This window comes from Lampetra planeri, chromosome 71 (assembly GCF_965212315.1).
Source record: "Lampetra planeri chromosome 71, kcLamPlan1.2.h2, whole genome shotgun sequence".
In the NCBI taxonomy this organism is placed as follows: Eukaryota; Metazoa; Chordata; class Hyperoartia; order Petromyzontiformes; family Petromyzontidae; genus Lampetra; species Lampetra planeri.
Genome location: NC_136176.1, coordinates 1 through 18,172, shown reverse-complemented (window position 1 = coordinate 18,172; position 18,172 = coordinate 1). Strand labels below are relative to the sequence as shown.

Genomic DNA, 18,172 nt, shown 5'->3' with positions numbered 1-18,172 from the left:
CTGACTCCTCCCCTTCCGGATCGTCAGATACGGCCTTCCCATACTGCCCTGCTGGCTCCACCCCACTCTGGGCCGGTTTCCACCTTCAGTGCCTCAGCAGCAGCAGCAGCAGAGCCGGGCTCTGCTTGAACCGATGCCGCGAGCCCAGCAGCTGTGTAGAAGCCCACGGCTGTGGGCCGCCTTTGTCTCTCCCCCGCCACTGCTGAGGTGTCCACGCCCTGCGAGGTTCTCACCTTCAGGCGGAGTTGACCTCAAGGAGGCCCAGACAGCGAACCGTTTCAGAACTTGGCGCCACTCGCCCCGGCGTAAGCGGAAGTAGCAGCGGGGGAGGGGGTATGGGGGGGAGGGGGTATGGGGGGGGTATGGGAGGGGGGGGAGAGGGTATGGGGGAGGAGGGGGTATGGGGGGGGAGGGGGTATGGGGGGGGAGGGGCATCGGGGGGGGGGAAGGTGCTGAGGGGGAGGAGCTCCGGACTGCTACGTCACGGAGGGCGTGGTTTCCTGGCCCCGCCCCCCACGTGCCTCTGGCAGTTTGGGCGAAAGGCGGCGATCGAGAGGCGCGGAGAGACGACATCGTCCAGCAGCTTAAGCCATCGGAGCGAGACTCGACGAGGTGAGGATTATGTGAGGGTGTGAGTCTGTGTCGTGGGTTCGCGGCGAGGGTGTGAGTCCGTGTCGTGGGTTCGCGGTGAGGGTGTGAGTCCGTGTTGATGTGGGTTCATGGCGAAGATGTCAGTGTTGATGATGTGGGTTCATGGTGAAGATGTGAGTCTGTGTTGGTGACGTGGATTCGTGCCGATTGTGGGTTATTGCTGATGATGTGGTTTCATGTTGAGTGTATGAGTCCGTATTGATGATACGAGTCCATGATATTTACGTAGGTTCATGGTCATGAAGTGAGTCCATGTTGTTTCTGTGGATTCGTGGTGATGTTCTGAGTCCGTGCTGATGATGTGAGTTCGTGTTGATGCGAGTCCGTATTGATGAGGCAAGCCCATGTTATTAATGTGGGTTTATGGTGATATATGTATGTATGTTGAACTTCTTTCGCACAGTACATAGCCAACCGTGTTGATCAGAGTCGGTGTTGATGATGTGAGTCCGTGCTGTGACCTGATTCGTGTTGTGACATGGGAACCAGTTACGTCACACACCCTCGACTCTGCGTGACCCTCTCCTCTCTCCCCCGCTCTCCACGCAGACCCGGACGACGCGAGGAACGACGTGAGCTCTGTACACAACGCTGCTCTGCAAGTCGCTGCCATGGAAGTAAGTGTGGGTCCCTCGACTCGCGCGGTGAAGTATGAGGAGAACGTGTGTTCTCCACTCTCCATCCATGTGCCTGTTGCCTATCTGTCTACCTGGGTGTGCATCTGCTTGCCTACCCGTGTGTTTGTGTGTGTTTCTATCAGAATGCATTTCTGAGATCCTGTCTGTGTACCTGCCTGTCTATGTATAAACATTTAGAGCAGTCTTATCTATCCACTGTTGGATGAAGGCCTCCCTCATCGAGCCACTGGCACCTCTCACAATCTAGCGATGGAATAATCTGGCCAGCGCATGCTCTGCATTCTATGATACTATTTCATAGCTCCATCTCGATGGCGGACGTTTTCTCAGATGCGTTCCTGCCACTCCGTTATTGGCTGTCACTTCGTTATTATTCTTAACGATCAACCAATCAACCATCACCATCCCCCTTCTGGCCGTGGCGTGTCCTGGCCCAGCCCCACTCAGTTTTGTTAACATTTTGAATGATCCCATTAACCTGTGTGTCTTCCAATCCACGTGTTCCTCTTTCTGTCTCAATGTAAATCCAGGTGTAGCATCTTGATATCAGACAAACATCCCAATGCTGAGATTTGACATCAGAATCAGAATCTTTATTTAGACTGTAAGAATCCAATGACCTACGGAGCTTGTTTTCACAGATGTCCAGTATGGGAGGGTCAGCAAGTTACAACAGCAAACAATATAAAACAATAGGAGTGCAAAGTAGAAAAATGGAAAGCAAGTCAGTAACTTTCAATCAATAATTAATTATACAAGTCTTATTTATCAATATTGGGAAACCATATTCTTTAGGTCTTTCGGTAAAGTCACGTAGATAGGTTCAAATTAAAAATAAATTAACAAAAAATGACGACGTTTTAATCATAACACAAGCGATCGTCATCAGGAGGAAAACAGAGGGGGAAAACTGCTCAAAGCAGACTGTTTTAAAGGTTTAAAATGGGTGTAGCCACGTACCGTCGGCTCTGCGATCTCACATTCACATGCTAATCTCTCACATTAACATAGCCACCTCAGCATGCTCGCCGTGGAGGCCACTCTCCGATCTTACATTAACATGCTAATTTCTCATATTAACATCACTAGCCCCGCCCACTTCGTTTATGACCCTTGGGCTTGCACCCATTTTGAACTTTTAAAGAAGTCTGTTTTTAGCAGCTTTCCCCCTCTGTTTTCTTCCTGATGACGATCGCTTGTGTTGTGATCGAAACGTCACGTTTTTTCTTTTAATTTGAACCTATCTACGTGACTTTACGGAAAGACCCAAAGATTATGAATTCCTGCAGTCACGAAAGCTTTAAGTCAAGATTTAATATTGGGAAAGGCAGCAAAAACAACAACAAAGCAGTCCTCAGCCACACCAATATATCACATAGCCCATCAATAAACTTGCACATTAACTTTGAACTATCAGCAGGACCCTCCTGAATGTGGAGCCCAGATATCATCGGTGCTTGCTCAGTACTCACCTACTGCACTTAACTCAACACCTTGTTGAATCCTATGTGGGGAAATTTTGTCTTTGTGTAGATGAGCAACGCTGAAGGTGGAAGCAATGGCGGGTCTTGCGACACTGTGGTTACTGCCTCCATCCGGAGAAGATCACCCAAAGGTAATAATAGTCATGTGAGACGTAACAGTGGCCATGTTGCAGGGGTGATGTCATGTCGACTATGTTGCATGGATGATGTCAAGGTGGCCATGTTGCATGGGGGGGATATGTATTTTTCTTCTGATTAGCAGCTGAATGACTGGTACAGTGAGAGTGATAATGTAGAGCCTAGCAGTCGCTCTTTTGGAAGCTAGAGTTTGGAGTTAACTAGAACTCCAATATTTACTTTGATCTCTTTTCTCACATGATGGTAACAATAATTGTTCAATCCTAGTCTGCCAGACTTTCTACAAACTGATGATTATCTGTGCACGGGCCTCAGTACTGTAACAACAAAAACACATCAATAGCCACATAAGCCAGTGTGGCATCACAACTTTACGTGGCAGGGTGTAAGCATAACGGCAACACTCGTGTCTCACAGCAGGAAGGTCCTGGGTTTGATTCCTGATTCGAGCACCTTCCTGTGTGTAGTTTCTATATTCTTCCCCAGTTCTGAAGAACGTGAGGGAGTGAGAGTGTGTGTGAGTGTGTGTGTGGGCATATGGGTATCCCAGTTTCATCCCATCGCTACAAAAATAACCACACAATGTATTGGCCAAAACATTCCAATCCTGAAATATTTACCTGACAAATTCCTCAACTTAGGATCACACATATCAGCACCAGCACTGCTCCCATTGTAATGAGGTGGCACAGTGGAGAACACAGTTGGTGCATCTGCCAGTTATCTCAGTCAACCCATGGGACCTGGGTCTGTTCGGTGACCACCTACCAGTGGGCCTTCGACACTTCACGTCTTACAAGTACACCTAGCATGGCACAAGCACCATGTTGACGTCACCACCACTTCGTGGTGAATGGCGGTTGTTGTAAATGTGCATACCTATGTCTGTCTGTGTATGCGTTTGAGTGTCTGCGTGTGTCCGTTGTGTATGGGGTCTATGTCTGTCTTTGTGTGAGTGTCTGTGTGTGGGCATCTGTGTGTGAGCATCTGTGTGTGCGTATCTATGTGACTGCATGTGTGATGACGATACTGTTAAAGGCTAAGCGAGCACAGTGCATGTATTTTTTGTTGTTGTGATTGTGCAGCCAGACACGGTGATGCCCTGCCATACATAGCTCCGGAGATGTTGCTGGGCTATGATTTAACCTGCACTGCCGACATTTGGTCACTGGGCTGCATGGTAGCAGAGATGGCCACTGGAAAGCAATTATTCCAGCCCAACAACGAAGACGATTTTCTTCTGTCCTGCATGGAGGTATTTCGCACAATGTCCGCTCGTGGGTTAGGGGGGGCCGTATGGTGATTTGGCGAATTATAGCTGTTTGTGCTGTGTGCGTGTTTACACGTGCGTGTGTGTGTACATGTGTATCTTGTACATGTGTGTACACGGTAGTGTAGCGGTTAACACGGTGCGCTACGAACCTGGAGACCCAAGTTCTATTCTGGCTCTCGGCCAACACGTGACGATTATCTGAACCGGTCGTGGGCCTCCCCTAGGTCGACTCGGACTCCAATGAGTACCTGGTGCAGTGTAAACATCACCACTAGGGAGAAAAAGGCGGCCAGGAGTGGTGTTGGCCACCCACCCCCCTCGTGTGGCATGTCAGCCTTCAGAGGTGCTCCTCGCTAACATCACTTGCCCCAAGTCTGTTTAGGTTATACCGGGGATCTTTGTCTTGTACATGTGTGTACACGTGTTTGTCTTGTCTATGTGTGTGACCATAAGTATGTTAAAGCTATATGGGGGATATTTGTCTTTGCCTTTGTGTATAGATTGTGTGGTGCAGTAGTTAGTGCACCGCGCTGTGCTACAAACCCCAGCAGAGACCCGAGTTTGATTCCCACTCATGGCCACTGCCACCACCAGCACCGGTGGCAGCAATTGATCCTCATGGTGGTACACCAGGGTATCAAATAATACAAAATGGCCGAGGCAATTAAATATTTTATTTCTGGGACACTTTTTTTTCCAGGGGTGTACTTAACTCCGCGACTGGGGTACCAATCAATGTGAAATCAGTGTTACTCCGCGATGTCGAAACACCAAATATTAGCATTAAAAAATCCGTTTTCGAAAAAGTAAACTTTTAAGAGTGCATTGTGTACAGCTCGTTGAGATGAGTCGATTACCGCATCGCCTACCATCACCAGACTAAAAATGACTGCATCACGGACATTATGCGAGAGCCGGGGAACTATGGTACCCTGGGGTACCGCCCTGAGGTTCAATTATCAGAACTGGTCCCGAGGCCTCTCCTAGATCAACTCTGCTTCAAATAAGTACCTAGTTTGGTGTGTGACGTACCTGGGGCGATGTGATCAACCATGCCCTCGTGTGCCACAGTTCCAGCCTCAATACATGCTGCTACCTGCTTACAGCACTTGCCCCAACAGTCTACTGAGGCTTTATGATTGACCTCTGTCTTTGTCTGAACCGTGTGCAGAGGCTGGGTGTGCCCCCAAGAAACTTCATATGTGCCGCTCCTTACGGATTGATATACTTTGGTAAGTTAAAAGGGGTGGCTTGGGGCTGTTATTGCGTAATTCCAACGGAGTGATGTTTTTTTTTCTGAGTAGAAGGGTTGGTAGGTGGATGGGTAGATGGATGGGTAGGCATGTGCGTGGCTGTGAGGGGGTGGCGGGGATAAGTTGCAAAACAACACCCTACCTCAAAGGTGGTGCCGGTCGGTAACGCTGTGGTAAGCAATGCCAAGGGAGGGAAGGTCAATTTCAACATGCACTCCCCTCATGGGGCTTGTAGCCACCACTGAGACCAATGGGTGCGAGAGGCTGGTAACCCCTCCACCTTAAATTTAATTACCACAGCCAGTCATCTCAATCAGTCAACCCATGGTACCGGAGTCTGTCCCATGACCTCCTGCCAGTGAGCTTTTGACACTTCAGGTGGCCTTAAAGTGCACATAGCCTGGTACAAGCGCCATGGTGATGTCACTGCCACTTAGTGGCAAATGGCGTTATTGTTGTTGAGTAGGCCGTGGGGGGATGGTTAGGTGAGTGGGTTGGCGAGTGGGTGGGTGGATAGGTGGGTGGATAGGTGGGTGAGTGATGTGGTTTGTAACTATGTATATCTCTCTCTTCCGCTGTGCATGGCCCCTACAGGTGGTTGGAAGAAACGATACAGCCTACCGGGGAGCTTCCCACTACACTCTGTGCTCAACAGCCAGGACACGGAGTTTGTGGACTTTATCAGCCGCTGCCTCCAGTAAGAACTGCCTCCTCTCCCTCTTCCCCCTGCTGCCCCCCACGAGGATTCCCCATCACTCAATCTCCTCCAAATTATTGGTGATCACTCTCCATCGATCACCAGCTCCACCCTCTCATTCTTACTCATCTCCTGGGCCCAGAGTTGGTGGACTATGTCCATTGTTGCCTACAGTAGATACAGTAAGACAACCTCCTGCCTGCCCATTCCCCTCTTCCACGCCTCCCCACAAGGATTCTCAAAACAGTCACTCTCCTTCAAGTAATCGTTAGAGACACCCATAGGCCCCCATTTTTTTCTTCGTCTGATCCGAAAGTCCAAAATTTGAATCACAAAACTCTACATGTGGAGAATGTGGTACGTCTGGGTCACGTCGTCACCGCTGAGCCATATCACAAGAGGTGGAGCTGATGTGGTACAGGAGGATGTGGAACTGAGTGAACCTGCCGATGACCTGTACCAGCAGTGTCAAGATCGGTGTCTGTGGAGGCCCATGAAAGATGGGCAGTGGCAGGCTAAGTGCATTTTTAGGCTACTGGGCAGTGGAGTACTCCCCGCTGCTGGTGAAAATTCCTGGACCTCGTGGAAGAAGGGAAGAAACGTAAATCCTTGAAACGTGCCTCTCACCACGTGTGCCCCCGCGTGCCTCTCAACAGATGGGATCCAAATCTTCGGATGACTCCCACTCAGGCGCTCGCACACAATTGGCTTGAGGGCATGGCCGAGGTCCATGATCAAGGGGCAGCCACGGCCACAACCAGCACCACCATTACCACCGCTACCACCACCGCTGCTAGCAGTGTGCAGGGCCTGATAGCGCTGAGATCCAGAGAAGAGGGCTCCGGAGAATACGATGCAAAGTCTGGAGCCGCTGAGCCACGGTAAGCAACTCTGCATGTGTCCTGTGTATGTGTTTATTATTTTTTATCGTTATTACTATGCTTGTTTATTCAGAATGAACATCATTGAGTCTCAAGACAAAATATTCAAGAGGGCCCTGCCAAGTTTTGTTCGCAGTAGGGAACAAAGTTGCTGTGTGTGATCCCAATTGAGTGCTTTAGAGGTCGATTTTGATCCAAGACCAGTGGTATTGTATTTGTGGGTTCAGTTTCGGGGAAGAAGCTGCTGAACCCAGAGGAAACCCATGCAGAACGGGGGGAGAACCCAAGTGCATTCCAGCCTACCCCACGTGTACATTCATCTGTAGACCGATTTATTTTCCATAATTGGTTTGTGGGTGAGCCCACATAACCATGCGGCCAAATCTTCACCATCTAACCCTTCATTCACCGTAAAATGCGTTGAGGTGCGAGATGTGATATGTAAGTGCCTCATTGCGTTGTAAAGCACTCTGAGATGCCATCGAAGTCAAGATGGGCAGCTTTATCTAACACGAATCACCATCAGATATTTTTACAACAATCGTGCATGGGTGATGCGGCCCAGCGGCAGCACTCTTGATGGTTATTACTGCCATGACAGGATGTCAATACATGATGCACCCTCTCCTTTGCAGTGGATGTTGAAGATCTCCCCTAAGTTCGTTCAAAACGAGTAGGCCATTGTGTGCCAGGGGTCATATTTGCCCCAATTAGAATATATCATGAAAACAAAAAGAAATCATGACAAATGACTTAGTTGTATTTACAAAGCAACGCTGCCTGCTACTGTGACACTACAGCAGACTGTATGAGACACAGTGGCACATTCCTTCGTGATAATCTTGTCCCATCAGAATGACAGCTCTGACATGAAACGTACTCAATTTTTTTCATTGTTATTAAGCTCGGTTTAATCTGCCACACCAATGGGAGATGGGGAGGTGACTGCAATCTCTGTCATAGCAAAAGGTGGAGTCGTGTCGTGCGTGTGTCTTCACAGAGTGAAACCGGTGCAGCCCACCTCACTTGCCCAGACCTCTGAAGAGGAAACAGAGGTTGTGGTGGAAAATGAGGGAGACCAAAAGACTGAGGTGGAGGAGGAAGAGAAAACGGAGGAACAGGATCAGGAGACAGAGGAGGAGACAGAGGAGGAGATGGATAAGGGGGCAAATATGGTGGAGGAAGAGAAGATGGTGGTGGAGGAGATGATGGTGCAGGAGGTTGAGAAGTTAGAGAATGAGGTGACGGACGTGGAGGAGGAAGAGGAGACGGAGGAGACGGCGGAAGAGGAGCCGGAGGAGGAGGAGCCGGAGGAGGAGGAGCCGGAGGAGGAGAAGCCGGAGGAGACGGAGGAGCCGGATAAGGGGGGAAATATGGTAGTGGAGGAGATGATGGTGCAGGTGTTTGAGAAGTTGGAGGAGGAAAAGGAGATGAAGGAAATAAATAAGAAGCGAGGGTGCATGGCTCGTGTGGGGAGAGCAATACGCTCACTCCTCCGCCGCGTGCTACTGTGCGGTGGCCGGTCCACCCCACAGTAGGGGTGGTAGTGGTGGTGGTCGTACATTTGTGTAAACCACGAATGCTATCACCACACCACCCACCCTCCCCCCGTGATACACATTTTTAGTCTATTAGTGTAAATATTTTTAGTCTATTTCTGTTTATATTTTGTCTATTGCTGTACATATTTCCTTGGATACAAAGCATTTAATAAACCGTCCTAATTTATTCACATTTTTGTTCAGTTACATTATTGCTTTACTTGTGGTGTGGTCAATGGATATTGTTCGGTGGATCAAACCGAAACAAGGTTTTATTCGAAAATCTGTGGCTGCTGATTCTCTGGCTGGCTGGAGACTGCAAACTCACCCAGAAGCCAGGCCACAAGGACTTGGGCTCAGGGTTAGCGGCAGTAACAACCGACTTGCTTTAAATATTGCTCCAGAAGAACACCGTCATACTTTGGTTCTTCAGATGGTGCAGGTTTTAAAAAGACAACTCAATGTGTGCTGTCTTGTCTGAAGTATGGCAACAGTTTCCGACAATGCCTGTGCATACAGTGAACGTCATGACACATCCAGAATGGGTTCCTTTGAGCTTGGTGCAACAATTATTGACGATTGAGAAATGCAACATTTGTCATCATCGCGTACATTGATTAAGTAGAATATGCTGGCAAATATCTCCTTAATGTCGTACATGTTTTCCCAACTGTGAAAAATGTATGATTGAAAGTTGCCTCCATGTGCAGATGGTAATGTTTCTGGTTCTGGTCCAACAGTGACCACTATTGGATGCTGCGTGTAAAAAACGTGTTATGGGAGCCAATAGTGGTTTGGATAACAAACATTGCATTGTTTCAATCCAGGAAATCACTGTGTGGGTTTCTCAGTGTTGATAATGGTTTCAAAGGAACAGCACATCGCAACAGCGCATTCCAAATGGTGTCGAACGCACTGCCTGTAATCTGGTTAGTAAGAAACACGTTTGGTTTTAAATGGATAGAACTCGACCTTCTGCCATATTCATAATTCTGGACCCCGATTTGTAAGCATTAATCACACAAACCTAGCACCTGACTTATTTGAGTCGCTAAGCTCACGAGCAACAGGGCTTTTGTGGCGAGGTTTTAATGTACCCCCAGTTAGCACAGTTGGCTATGTACGCTGCAAATGAAGTTGGAGAAGGCGAGGGCTCCTAAAATTACTGCAAGGCAAGGTTTTGTGACCCACATAGCACAGGGGCGACAGTGCCGGCTGGAGCCATCGCTGTTGTAACCGCATGGGCAGGGGACCCAGAAGGTGTCCTCCATCCCATCATCTGCACCAGTAGAACCACCACAACCAACAACCATAACTAAAACCACAACTAGAACCACAAATTCAACCACGAACATAACCACAACTAGAACCACAAATTCATCCACAACTAGAACCACAGATATAACCACAACTGTAACCAAAACCAACAACTACAATTATAACCACACCCACAACTATCATTATAATATATAACCACAATTCTAAGCACTAAAACTATGGACACAACTATAACCACAACCATAATATAATCACAACTATAACCATAAAATAACCACTACAACTATAACCACACCTCCGGTTAGCACAAGTGGCTACGTACGGTGCGAAATAAGTTAAACACACCTACAAATACAAAATAAAAAGATCTACCGTACAGCATTTAACAGACTGTCGGGGCAAGTGCTGTTAGCGAACACCTATGGAGGCCGGCAGTGTGGCACACAAGCGGGTGGTTGGAAAGCCCCATACCCGACCGTCTTTGTCTCCCGAGTGGCGATGTTTATTACACACAGCAACAGGTACTCATTTGAGGCAGAGTCGACGTAGGGGAGGCCCTGGACTGGTTCAGATGATCGTCACTGGTGTTGGCCGTGAGCGGGAATCGAACTTGTGTCCACGGGTTTGTAGCGCGGCGTGTTGACCGCGACTCTACCGCTCCCTACACATACATAAACGACCATGACAGCCAACATAACCACCATCACAAATATAACCACAAAAACATAACATAACCATCACAACTTTGACCACAACAACCACCAACAACAATCACAATTATAACCACAACCATAACCACAAAAACCATAACATAACCACCATAGCTATAACTACAACCACCACGACCTCAACTATAACAACTATATCCATGACCACCGCAACCACCACGTACACAACTATTGCCACAAAAAATATAACCCCCACAACTATAATATCCACCACCTACACAACCACACGTAACCATAACCAAAAGCACTATAACCAACATAACCACCTAAACCACAACTAAAACCTCAACCACCACAACCATAACAAGCAACAAAACCACCACAACAACCACATTGATCCTGCTACTCCCACACCACCGACACAACCACTGTGTCAAGGCTCTATGTCCCTGTGTGTCTCCGTGTGTCTCCGCGTGTCACTGTGTGGGTGAGTCGATGGGTGAGAGTGGTGAGTTGGTGGGTGGGTGTGTGGGCGATGGAATGGAACCTGCACCTCTGCCGCACGTGGTGGGGTAAAGGGTGGGTACGCTCACCTTGCTCCAACACGTGTAGATCAGCGTGGAAGAATAGACCAAATACCCTACTTAGCGGCCTCTAGTGGAGGCCCATTCCGCCAGCAGGCGATTGGCCTCCACAATAAATCATTCCGTGCAGAGATGAAGCAAAGTCTCCTTGACTCATCCCATCAGCCGAACGGCCGTCTGGGAGTGCCTCTCATCAGCATAAATGGCTCAACTCGAGCGCCACTCTGGGCCGGTTTCCACCTTCAGTGCCTCATCAGCAGCAGCAGAGCCGGGCTCTGCTTGAACCGATGCCGCGAGCCCAGCAGCTGTTTAGAAGCTTGCGGCTGTGGACCGCCTTTGTCTCTCCCCCACCACTGCTGAGGTGTCCACACCATGCGAGGTTCTCACCTTCAGGCTGAGTCGACCCTGAGGAGGCCCAGACAGCGAACCGTTTCAGAAGTTGGCGCCACTCGCCCCGGCGGAAGCGGAAGTAGAAGCGGGGGAGGGGGTATGGGGGGAGGGGGCTGGAGGGGGGAGGAGTTGAGAGATAGTGACGTCATGTAGGGCGTGGTTTCCTGGCCCCGCCCCCACTTGCCTCTGGCAGTTTGTGCAAAAGGCGGCGGTAGAGAGGTGCGGAGAGCAGCAGCAGCAGCCGCGAGTGGAGATCAGCTGAGTGGATCCCCGCTGTGGGTTAGTGGTGGTGTGTTCGTGGTGGTGGTGTGTTCGTGGTGGTGGTGTGTTCGTGGTGGTGTGTTCGTGGTGGTGTGTTCGTGGTGGTGTGTTCGTGGTCGTGGGGTTGTTGTTAGTACTGGTGTTCGTGGTGTTGTTGTTGTTAGTGGTGGGGTTGTTAGTAGTGGTGGGGTTGTTAGTAGTGGTGGGGTTGTTAGTGGTGGTGTTAGTGGTGGTGTTAGTAGTGGTCTGTTTTCGTGGAGGTGTTAGTGGAGGGAGGGGGGCATCGGAGGGGGGCATCGGGGGGGGGGGGAGGTGCTGAGGGGGAGGAGCTCCGGACTGCTACGTCACGGAGGGCGTGGTTTCCTGGCCCCGCCCTCCACGTGCCTCTGGCAGTTTGGGCGAAAGGCGGCGATCGAGAGGCGCGGAGAGACGACATCGTCCAGCAGCTTAAGCCATCGGAGCGAGACTCGACGAGGTGAGGATTATGTGAGGGTGTGAGTCTGTGTCGTGGGTTCGCGGCGAGGGTGTGAGTCCGTGTCGTGGGTTCGCGGTGAGGGTGTCAGTCTGTGTTGATGTGGGTTCATGGCGAAGATGTGAGTCAGTGTTGATGATGTGGGTTCATGGTGAAGATGTGAGTCTGTGTTGGTGACGTGGATTCGTGCCGATTGTGGGTTATTGCTGATGATGTGGTTTCATGTTGAGTGTATGAGTCCGTATTGATGATACGAGTCCATGATATTTACGTAGGTTCATGGTCATGAAGTGAGTCCATGTTGTTTCTGTGGATTCGTGGTGATGTTCTGAGTCCGTGCTGATGATGTGAGTTCGTGTTGATGTGAGTCCGTATTGATGAGGCAAGCCCATGTTATTCATGTGGGTTTATGGTGATATATGTATGTATGTTGAACTTCTTTCGCACAGTACATAGCCAACCGTGCTGATCAGAGTCGGTGTTGATGATGTGAGTCCGTGCTGTGACCTGATTCGTGTTGTGACATGGGAACCAGTTACGTCACACACCCTCGACTCTGCGTGACCCTCTCCTCTCTCCCCCGCTCTCCACGCAGACCCGGACGACGTGAGGAACGACGTGAGCTCTGTACACAACGCTGCTCTGCAAGTCGCTGCCATGGAAGTAAGTGTGGGTCCCTCGACTCGCGCGGTGAAGTATGAGGTGAACGTGTGTTCTCCACTCTCCATCCATGTGCCTGTTGCCTAGCTGTCTACCTGGGTGTGCATCTGCTTGCCTACCCGTGTGTATGTGTGTGTTTCTATCAGAATGCATTTCTGAGATCCTGTCTGTGTACCTGCCTGTCTATGTATAAACATTTAGAGCAGTCTTATCTATCCACTGTTGGATGAAGGCCTCCCTCATCGAGCCACTGGCACCTCTCACAATCTAGCGATGGAATAATCTGGCCAGCGCATGCTCTGCATTCTATGATACTATTTCATAGCTCCATCTCGATGGCGGACGTTTTCTCATATCCGTTCCTGCCACTCCGTTATTGGCTGTCACTTCGTTATTATTCTTAATGATCAACCAATCAACCATCACCATCCCCCTTCTGGCCGTGGCGTGTCCTGGCCCAGCCCCACTCAGTTTTGTTAACATTTTGAATGATCCCATTAACCTGTGTCTTCCAATCTACGTATTCCTCTTTCTGTCTCAATGTAAATCCAGGTGTAGCATCTTGATATCAGACAAACATCCCAATGCTGAGATTTGACATCAGAATCAGAATCTTTATTTAGACTGTAAGAATCCAATGACCTACGGAGCTTGTTTTCACAGATGTCCAGTATGGGAGGGTCAGCAAGTTACAACAGCAAACAATATAAAATAGGAGTGCAAAGTAGAAAAATGGAAAGCAAGTCAGTAACTTTCAATCAATAATTAATTATACAAGTCTTATTTATCAATATTGGGAAACCATATTCTTTAGGTCTTTCGGTAAAGTCACGTAGATAGGTTCAAATTAAAAATAAATTAACAAAAAATGACGACGTTTTAATCATAACACAAGCGATCGTCATCAGGAGGAAAACAGAGGGGGAAAACTGCTCAAAGCAGACTGTTTTAAAGGTTTAAAATGGGTGTAGCCACGTACCGTCGGCTCTGCGATCTTACATTCACATGCTAATCTCTCACATTAACATAGCCACCTCAGCATGCTCGCCGTGGAGGCCACTCTCCGATCTTACATTAACATGCTAATTTCTCATATTAACATCACTAGCCCCGCCCACTTCGTTTATGACCCTTGGGCTTGCACCCATTTTGAACTTTTAAAGAAGTCTGTTTTTAGCAGCTTTCCCCCTCTGTTTTCTTCCTGATGATGATCGCTTGTGTTTTGATCGAAACGTCACGTTTTTTCTTTTAATTTGAACCTATCTACGTGACTTTACGGAAAGACCCAAAGATTATGAATTCCTGCTGTCACGAAAGCTTTAAGTCAAGATTTAATATTGGGAAAGGCAGCAAAAACAACAACAAAGCAGTCCTCAGCCACACCAATATATCACATAGCCCATCAATAAACTTGCACATTAACTTTGAACTATCAGCAGGACCCTCCTGAATGTGGAGCCCAGATATCATCGGTGCTTGCTCAGTACTCACCTACTGCACTTAACTCAACACCTTGTTGAATCCTATGTGGGGAACCTTTGTCTTTGTGTAGATGAGCAACGCTGAAGGTGGAAGCAATGGCGGGTCTTGCGACACTGTGGTTACCGCCTCCATCCGGAGAAGATCACCCAAAGGTAATAATAGTCATGTGAGACGTAACAGTGGCCATGTTGCAGGGGTGATGTCATGTCGACTATGTTGCATGGATGATGTCAAGGTGGCCATGTTGCATGGGGGGGATATGTATTTTTCTTCTGATTAGCAGCTGAATGACTGGTACAGTGAGAGTGATAATGTAGAGCCTAGCAGTCGCTCTTTTGGAAGCTAGAGTTTGGAGTTAACTAGAACTCCAATATTTACTTTGATCTCTTTTCTCACATGATGGTTTCAATAATTGTTCAATCCTAGTCTGCCAGACTTTCTACAAACTGATGATTATCTGTGCACGGGCCTCAGTACTGTAACAACAAAAACACATCAATAGCCACATAAGCCAGTGTGGCATCACAACTTTACGTGGCAGGGTGTAAGCATAACGGCAACACTCGTGTCTCACAGCAGGAAGGTCCTGGGTTTCATTCCTGATTCGAGCACCTTCCTGTGTGTAGTTTCTATATTCTTCCCCAGTTCTGAAGAACGTGAGGGAGTGAGAGTGTGTGTGAGTGTGTGTGTGGGCATATGGGTATCCCAGTTTCATCCCATCGCTACAAAAATAACCACACAATGTATTGGCCAAAACATTCCAATCCTGAAATATTTACCTGACAAATTCCTCAACTTAGGATCACACATATCAGCACCAGCACTGCTCCCATTCTGCAAAAGATCTGCAGGAACCTCCTGAAAAGGAGTCTTGAGACTGAGTGAGGCTGTCCTATATAAAACGCGCTTCGATGATAAAATATTACGTACAGTTCTTCTTGGTTCTTTCGGTAAAGTCACGTAGAAGGGAAATAAGAAAAATACAACATAATAAAATACAATTCTCACGACGTTTCGGCCACAACGCAAGCAGCCGTCCTCAGGTGAAGAACAGGTCTGTCGGAAAGACGCTGAGTGGGTGGGTGGGTGAGTGAGTGAGTGGGTGAGTAAGTGAGTTGGTGAGTGAGTGGGTGAGTGAGTGGGTGGGTGAGTGAGTGAGTGGGTGGGTGAGTGAGTGAGTGGGTGGGTGAGTGGGTAAGTGAGTGGGTGAGTGAGTGAGTGGGTGAGTGGGTGGGTGGGTGAGTGAGTGGGTGGGTGAGTGAGTGAGTGGGTGAGTGGGTGGGTGGGTGGGTGGGTGAGTGAGTGGGTGGGTGAGTGGGTGAGTGAGTGGGTGGGTGGGTGAGTGAGTGGGTGGGTGAGTGGGTGAGTGAAAGAGTGAGTGAGTGAGTGGGTGAGTGAGTGAGTGAGTGAGTGAGTGGGTGAGTGGGTGGGTGGGTGGGTGAGTGGGTGAGTGGGTGAGTGGGTGGGTGGGTGGGTGGGTGAGTGAGTGAGTGGGTGAGTGAGTGGGTGGGTGGGTGGGTGAGTGGGTGAGTGAAAGAGTGGGTGAGTGAAAGAGTGGGTGAGTGAGTGGGTGAGTGAGTGAGTGAGTGAGTGAGTGGGTGAGTGAGTGAGTGGGTGAGTGGGTGAGTGAGTGGGTGAGTGGGTGAGTGAGTGGGTGAGTGATTGATTGATTGAGTGGGTGATTGAGTGGGTGATTGAGTGGGTGAGTGAGTGAGTGAGTGGGTGAGTGATTGATTGAGTGGGTGAGTGGGTGAGTGAGTGAGTGGGTGAGTGAGTGGATGGGTGAGTGGATGGGTGAGTGTGTGAGTGAGTGGGTGAGTGGGTGGGTGGGTGGGTGAGTGAGGGGGTGAGTGGGTGGGTGTGTGAGTGAGTGGGTGAGTGAGTGGGTGAGTGATTGATTGATTGAGTGGGTGATTGAGTGGGTGATTGAGTGGGTGAGTGAGGGAGTGAGTGGGTGAGTGATTGATTGAGTGGGTGAGTGGGTGAGTGAGTGAGTGGGTGGGTGAGTGATTGATTGAGTGGGTGGGTGAGTGATTGATTGAGTGGGTGAGTGGGTGAGTGAGTGAGTGGGTGAGTGAGTGGATGGGTGAGTGTAGGGTGAGTGGGTGAGTGGGTGGGTGGGTGAGTGGGTGAGTGGGTGGGTGGGTGGGTGAGTGAGTGGGTGGGTGGGTGGGTGGGTGGGTGTGTGAGTGAGTGGGTGAGTGAGTGGGTGAGTGATTGATTGATTGAGTGGGTGATTGAGTGGGTGATTGAGTGGGTGAGTGAGGGAGTGAGTGGGTGAGTGATTGATTGAGTGGGTGAGTGGGTGAGTGAGTGGGTGAGTGAGTGGATGGGTGAGTGGGTGGGTGGGTGAGTGGGTGGGTGAGTGGGTGAGTGGGTGGGTGGGTGAGTGAGCGGGTGGGTGGGTGGGTGAGTGAGCGGGTGGGTGGGTGGGTGAGTGGGTGGGTGAGTGGGTGGTTGAGTGGGTGGGTCGGTGTGTGAGTGAGTGGGTGGGTGAGTGGGTGAGTGATTGATTGAGTGGGTGATTGAGTGGGTGATTGAGTGGGTGAGTTAGTGAGTGGGTGAGTGATTGATTGAGTGGGTGAGTGGGTGAGTGAGTGAGTGAGTGAGTGGTTGAGTGGGTGGGTGGGTGAGTGAGTGGGTGGGTGGGTGAATGGGTGGGTGGGTGAGTGAGTGAGTGATTGGGTGGGTGGGTGAGTGAGTGAGTGGGTGGGTGAGTGGGTGAGTGAGTGGGTGAGTGAGTGGGTGAGTTAGTGGGTGGGTGAGTGGGTGGGTGAGTGAGTGGGTGAGTGAGTGGGTGAGTGAGTGGGTGAGTGGGTGGGTGGGTTCAGTGAGTGAGTGGGTAAGTGGGTGGGTGAGTGGGTGGGTGGGTGAATGGGTGGGTGAGTGGGTGGTTGAGTGAGTGAGTGGGTGAGTGATTGATTGAGTGGGTGAGTGGGTGAGTGTGTGAGTGAGTGAGTGGGTGAGGATTGATTGAGTGGGTATGTGGGGTGAGTGAGAGTGAGTGGGTGAGTGAGTGGGGTGAGTGGGTGGGAGTGGGTGAGGTGGGGTGATGTGGGGGGGTGGGTGGGATGGTGGGTGGGTGTGAGTGAGGGAGTGGGTGAGGGGAGTGTGGAGTGGGGTGTGGAGAGTGGAGTATGGGTGTGGGTGGGTAGTGGGTGATTGAGTGGGTGATTGAGTGGGTGAGTGAGGGAGTGAGTGGGTGAGTGATTGATTGAGTGGGTGAGTGGGTGAGTGAGTGGGTGAGTGAGTGGATGGGTGAGTGGGTGGGTGAGTGGGTGGGTGGGTGGGTGAGTGGGTGAGTGGGTGAGTGGGTGGGTGGGTGGGTGGGTGGGTGAGTGGGTGGTTGAGTGGGTGGGTCGGTGTGTGAGTGAGTGGGTGAGTGGGTGAGTGAGTGGGTGAGTGATTGATTGAGTGGGTGATTGAGTGGGTGATTGAGTGGGTGAGTTAGTGAGTGGGTGAGTGATTGATTGAGTGGGTGAGTGGGTGAGTGAGTGAGTGAGTGAGTGGTTGAGTGGGTGGGTGGGTGAGTGAGTGGGTGGGTGGGTGAATGGGTGGGTGGGTGAGGTGAGTGATTGGGTGGGTGGGTGGGTGAGTGAGTGAGTGGGTGGGTGAGTGGGTGAGTGAGTGGTGGTGAGTGAGTGGGTGAGTGGGTGGGTGAGTGAGTGGGTGTGAGAGTGGGTGGGTGAGTGGGTGGGTGAGTGGGTGGGTGGGTGAATGGGTGGGTGAGTGGGTGGTTGAGTGAGTGAGAGGGTGAGTGAGTGGGTGTGTGAGTGAGTGAGTGAGTGGGTGGGTGAGTGAGTGGGTGGGTGGGTGAGTGG

General features: G+C 50.0%; 1 protein-coding gene and 2 long non-coding RNA genes across 3 annotated transcripts; 2 read left to right on the top strand and 1 right to left on the bottom strand.

Moving 5' to 3' along the window:
- The first annotated feature begins 536 nt into the window (after nucleotides 1-536).
- On the top strand, nucleotides 537-3,149 carry LOC144737578 (uncharacterized). The gene is made up of 3 exons (XR_013589037.1): nucleotides 537-612; nucleotides 1,201-1,268; nucleotides 2,823-3,149. It is a non-coding gene; the product is annotated as an uncharacterized LOC144737578 (long non-coding RNA).
- Nucleotides 3,150-5,687: 2,538 nt separating this feature from the next.
- On the top strand, nucleotides 5,688-8,626 carry LOC144737507 (uncharacterized). Its single transcript, XM_078620225.1, has 4 exons — nucleotides 5,688-5,691; nucleotides 6,032-6,134; nucleotides 6,791-7,015; nucleotides 8,016-8,626. Exons 1-4 carry the CDS (start codon nucleotides 5,688-5,690, stop codon nucleotides 8,551-8,553), a joined length of 870 nt encoding a protein of 289 aa, XP_078476351.1. The 3' UTR covers nucleotides 8,554-8,626.
- A 160-nt stretch (nucleotides 8,627-8,786) lies between these two features.
- Nucleotides 8,787-11,545, bottom strand: LOC144737521 (uncharacterized). The gene is made up of 2 exons (XR_013589012.1): nucleotides 11,474-11,545; nucleotides 8,787-10,495 (listed from the first exon to the last, which is right to left on the bottom strand). It is a non-coding gene; the product is annotated as an uncharacterized LOC144737521 (long non-coding RNA).
- Between the last annotated feature and the right edge of the window lie 6,627 nt (nucleotides 11,546-18,172).